This window comes from Danio rerio, chromosome 1 (assembly GCF_049306965.1).
Source record: "Danio rerio strain Tuebingen ecotype United States chromosome 1, GRCz12tu, whole genome shotgun sequence".
Lineage (NCBI taxonomy): Eukaryota > Metazoa > Chordata > Actinopteri > Cypriniformes > Danionidae > Danio > Danio rerio.
In genome coordinates, this window is record NC_133176.1 from 57,382,501 (window position 1) to 57,387,467 (window position 4,967).

At 41.0% G+C, this 4,967-nt stretch overlaps 1 protein-coding gene across 1 annotated transcript in view; it reads right to left on the bottom strand.

The window, feature by feature from the left end:
• Nucleotides 1-4,687, bottom strand: part of capn9 (calpain 9) — a 26,006-nt gene extending 21,319 nt beyond the window's left edge. The window contains 1 exon segment of the mRNA NM_001003501.1: nt 4,432-4,687. Within this exon segment, the coding sequence (NP_001003501.1) occupies nt 4,432-4,638 (207 nt within the window). The 5' untranslated portion in view covers nt 4,639-4,687.
• Nucleotides 4,688-4,967: the final 280 nt, after the last annotated feature.

Consider the following 4,967-nt stretch of genomic DNA (forward strand, 5'->3'; position numbering starts at 1 on the left):
TGGCTGACACCTATCCAGTCACAAACAGTCCACCTTAATAAAAGTTTACAATAGTTTATTTATTAACTCTATTTACCAATATGGTTTAATTATCTTCCCTACACTAACTTTTAGTTTTTATTGGTTTTATTGTATTAACTGGGCCATTAGAAAAATCCTTAGTGTTTAGCCTTGTGTGAGAAACTTAATTCATAATGGTCTTTAAAAGTCTTAAATTAGACTTGATGAGACATGAGGAAACCCTGATAATTGTGTTCGTTTTGTTTATACACTGTAAAAATTATCTATACATTATCAGTTTTGCATTTATTTATGCTTTTGAACTGCATTATGGGAGCTTGATCTTTCTTTCTGCAACTTTTAACCTTAAAAAATGTAGAAAAAGTTACTTTTATTGACATTTATAGTATATAAATGGTGTTGGTGTTGTATATTACACTTCAAAAACCTTGTAATGACCTGCCAGTACATTTTCTGTTATATTACAGACTTACCTCTCCATATATCATCTCTTATACATTATATTATCTCAAAATGTCATAATAAAAGTCACTTTGTTAATGTGAAAGTTGAATTTTCAACATCAAAAGTCCACAGAGCAGACATCCCATAATGTAACTCACAGCAATAAAAGAGAAAAACACTTGTGAATCAGTAAATACAAATACTGCTAATTAACAGATATTTTTGCAGTGTATCTTACCATTGACACATGTTGTTTTGGCCTGTATTTTTTAGGAAAAACTGGGAAATTTATATTAACTAGAAGAACATCATAAAGATGTAAATGATTCAGCCCATCTAAAACACTACATTTTTACACTACACAAATCGCCATCATTTATAAGATAATTTATAATTTAGGCTCTCTGCAACTCTCACATGCACTAAACCCAAGCAGGGCTCCGCCCGGTCAGTACCTAGGTGGGAGACCACATGGGAAAGCTAGTTTGCTGTTGGAACTGGTGTTAGTGAGGCCAGCAGGGGGCGCTCAACCTGCGGTCTGTGTGGGTCCTAATGCCCCAGTATGTTGATGCTCAGGAGACGTTAGACTCTTTGTGGTTGTTAAAAATCCCAGGATGTCCTTCAAAAAAAAGAGGCATCCTGGCCAAATTTGCCCACTGGCCTCTGTCCATCATGGCCTCCTAACCATCCCCATATTACAACTGGCTTCATTACTTCTCTCCACCAATCAGCTGGTGTGTGGTCTGGTGGTGAGGTGGTGTGTAAAGCGCTTGAAAGTGTCCAGAAAAGCGCTATAAAATTTAAGGAATTATTATTATTATTAATATTATTATTATTACTTCATGTTTCTGCCAATTAACTATCCAAATTCACAGTTTTTAAACGCTGAAGTGCATGTAAAGCAGAGGTGTTCAATGATGTGCAGTTGATCTTCCAGCACACTGGTCTGGACTCATCAGTTCAGTCTACAGAGCTTGATCAGCAGGTTCAGCTGTGTTTAATTAGGGCTGGAGTTAAACAGCATGAAAACACTGCTCTGGGAACAGGTTCAAACACAGATCATGCACTGTAAAAACCTCTTGCTGCTTTTTGAGTTGAATCAAATTAACTGTTCTAGTCACTTCAACTCACATCAATCAAGCTGACTGAAAATATGAAGTCAAACTTTGTATAACTTAATGTAGTTAAGACCTGATCAACTTATTAAAGCAACATAAGAATATGTAGTATCTTGATAATTTGTTGTTACATTTTTGCATGCAAACCCCCCCGCCCCCTTTTCCTTCCCACTTATCCCGCCAAGTTCACACATTGGCTCCTTGGTCCCCTGTCCCTCTCCCACGCCCTACAAAATCTTTACTTTCGACGATCACACTATTGATGATTGCTCCCTGCTCCCCTGAAACTTCCACCCCTCCCTGATCCCTTTAAACATTTAGTGCATAGGGCCCAAAATAGCAGACGACGCCCCTGCCCTCAGTTTCCTAAACGGACCCCTGGCATGCCTTTGCTCCTCTTTTTATTTGATTCATTCGCATCTCCTTTTTGTCTTAAGACGTTTTTGTTTTTTTCAAATCGACTTGTATTCTCTGTGGCTCAGTGGTTAGCACTGTTGTCTCACACCAAGGTTGCTGGTTCAAGTCCCTGCTGGGTCAGTTGGCATTTCTGTGGAGTTTGCATGCTCTCCCTGTGTTGGCGTGGGTTTCCTTTTGGTGCTCCGGTTTACCCCACAGTCCAAACACATGCGCTATAGGGAATAGGATAAACCAAATTGGCCATAGTAAGTGTGTGTGTATGTAAATGTGAGTGTATGGGTGTTTCCCGGTACTGGGTTGCAGCAGGAAGGGCATCTACTGTGTAAAACATATGCTGAAATAGTTGGCGGTTCATTGGGCTGTGGTGATCCCTGATTAATAAGAGACTAAGCCAAAGGAAAATGAATAAATGAATGAATGAATGAACTCATTTCAAATTAGTTTGAACGAACAACATGAGTATTTTTGAGTGTTTAGTAATTTACTTTGCCAACACTGAAGTTTTCTAAAACTACAGAGTAAATTATACTACAATGCACCACAGCTTACTGCAGTAAAAACTAAAGTGTGTTACAGTATTACAGTTTATCACTTGATACTACAGAATGATGATACTACAGCAGTGTTTCTCAACCATGATACTAGAGGACCACCAGCTCTGCACATTTCCCGTGTCTCCTTAAACAAACACACCCGATTCAGATCATCAGCTCATTAGCAGAGACTGAAAGACCTGTAATGGGTGCGACAGACAAAGGAGACATCAGAAACATGCAGTGCTGGTGGTCCTCCAGGAAGGTGGTTGAGAAACACTGTACTACAGTATGATGATACTACAATATGATGCAGCATGCATTAAGTGTGTTAAACACTACAATATATAATACACATTGCTGTGGAATGGTTCAAATGCGTTAGTATTTACCATAAATGACTATAGATTGCTTTTTTTCACATGGGTTTTGGCAAAATTCTGATGTTTTTCTTGGAATTTTTATGTCTCCTTTCTAGCTCAGGTATCTAAATATGCTCCAAGATTTCACACTTAGATATTACTTGATGCTTTTAGCTGGTTTAGCATGCTCTACAGGGTGGGAACCCTGAGCTCTGAGATAATTGAGCCCAAAAAGTCAATGAGCATGTAAGGGGGGCGGAGGTCAGGTAGGTCTCGAGAGCTCCCCCTGGTAAAAGAGGAAAGGGAGGAGATGGGGCGAACAGGGGGATTCTTCTAAAATGAAGATAAATCAAACTGCGGTCACACTAGAGTTTGTGTGCGCGAAATTCTGTCGTACGGCACTGCAAAAAGGGGCGGGATTAAACAAGATGATTAGACATTAAAAAAAGCGAGCGATTGCTCCAGGTTTCTGTCCAGAGAGGTCATGTTTTGATCCTTGATTGGTCTCACGCAGTCAAGTGAGGCGATTTTGCAGGCCAAAGTTCACCAAGTTTGAACTTTGCACCGCGGCAACCGGCGAAACTTGACGCATGAACTTGACGGCCCTGCGATTCCAGTCTGATGCATTTGCATGCATATGAATGGAAGTCGATGGGGAGAAAAGTCAAGTGTGACCGCAGTTTCAGTAGGGTGAAATCGGTCTGTTTATTGTAGGCTTGAATCAATCTGATTGGATTATCGCTGATTACGGATGAGAGACCAGCCGTGATCAATCATATCACATGCCTCTATCTAAATTAGATTAGATTAAATGCGTCAAGTTTTTCATCCGTCTTTCGGATGAGACGTTAAACCGAGGTCCCGACTCTCTGTGGTCGTTAAAAATCCCAGGATGTCCTTCGAAAAGAGTAGGGGTTTAACCCTGGCATCCTGGCCAAATCTGCCCACTGGCCTTTGTCCATCATGGCCTCCTAACCCTCCCCATATTCCAATTGGCTTCATCGCTGACTCCTCTCCACCAATCAGCTGGTGTGTGGTGTGCGGTCTGGCACAAAATGGCTGCCGTCACGTCATCCAGGTGGATGCTGCACACTGGTGGTGGATGAGGAGATTCCCCTATTGTGTGTGAAGCGCTTTGAGTGCCCAGAAAAGCGCTATATAAATGTAAGGAATTATTATTATTATTATTAAATTAGTTTGTAAAACTTCCCTTAAATCAAAAAGCATTTTCTAGACAAGTAAAAAAAAGCAGAAAAATGCCAAAATCATAGGGCGTTTTCCCTTGAAAAAACCTAAATAATCCCCCATGGGGTAAGAAAAATAATCTTGTTTAAAATTTGTTTACTCTGCTCACCACATTAGCAGATTATTTTGCATGTTTCAATGAAATTCTCATCATTTCTGAAAACACAACTAGACTTTTCACAGGCCTATTTTTAGATATTTGGACTACAAACAAGACAGAAACTCCAAGTGGGAAACTTTTCTTGCACATACTGTACTGTTTGCACAGGCTTCCTGAACATCATCACTCACCCCGGGCCGCTTCCATTCAAAGTTAACCGGGACCCTCTGGCTGTAGAAGAGCGAGCCGTCCACCGCAGGGAAGTCTGGATCCTCGAACAGCTTCCCCTTCTCCAAACATTCCCTCCGCAGCTGCTCGTATGTCTTGCCATCAGCCTGTGTGCTCTCCACTACAGCCGTCTGTCCTGAGCTGCCCGGCAGAGTCACGCTGTAGGGCATCTTCAAATCTACAACTCGAGAATTAAAACACACTGAGACGAGCCTCTGGATGACAGACTGTGTGTGAGAGTGAGTGTGAGAGATGTAAACTCACATACACCGGCCAACAGGACAGGCTTGTCAGGTTGATGACCCGCCCATTAGGTGCAGAACTGGTTTTGGGTGAAAGCAGCCACGCCTGTGTGTGTGTGTGTGTGTGGACGGTTTTTACTATGGTATTACACTGTAAAGAAATGAATCATTGGATTTACTCAGTTTTTTTTCAGGTAAGTGGTTGCAAACGATTTATATGCGCTGAATTTAAACAAAGAAATTAAGTTGAACATTCC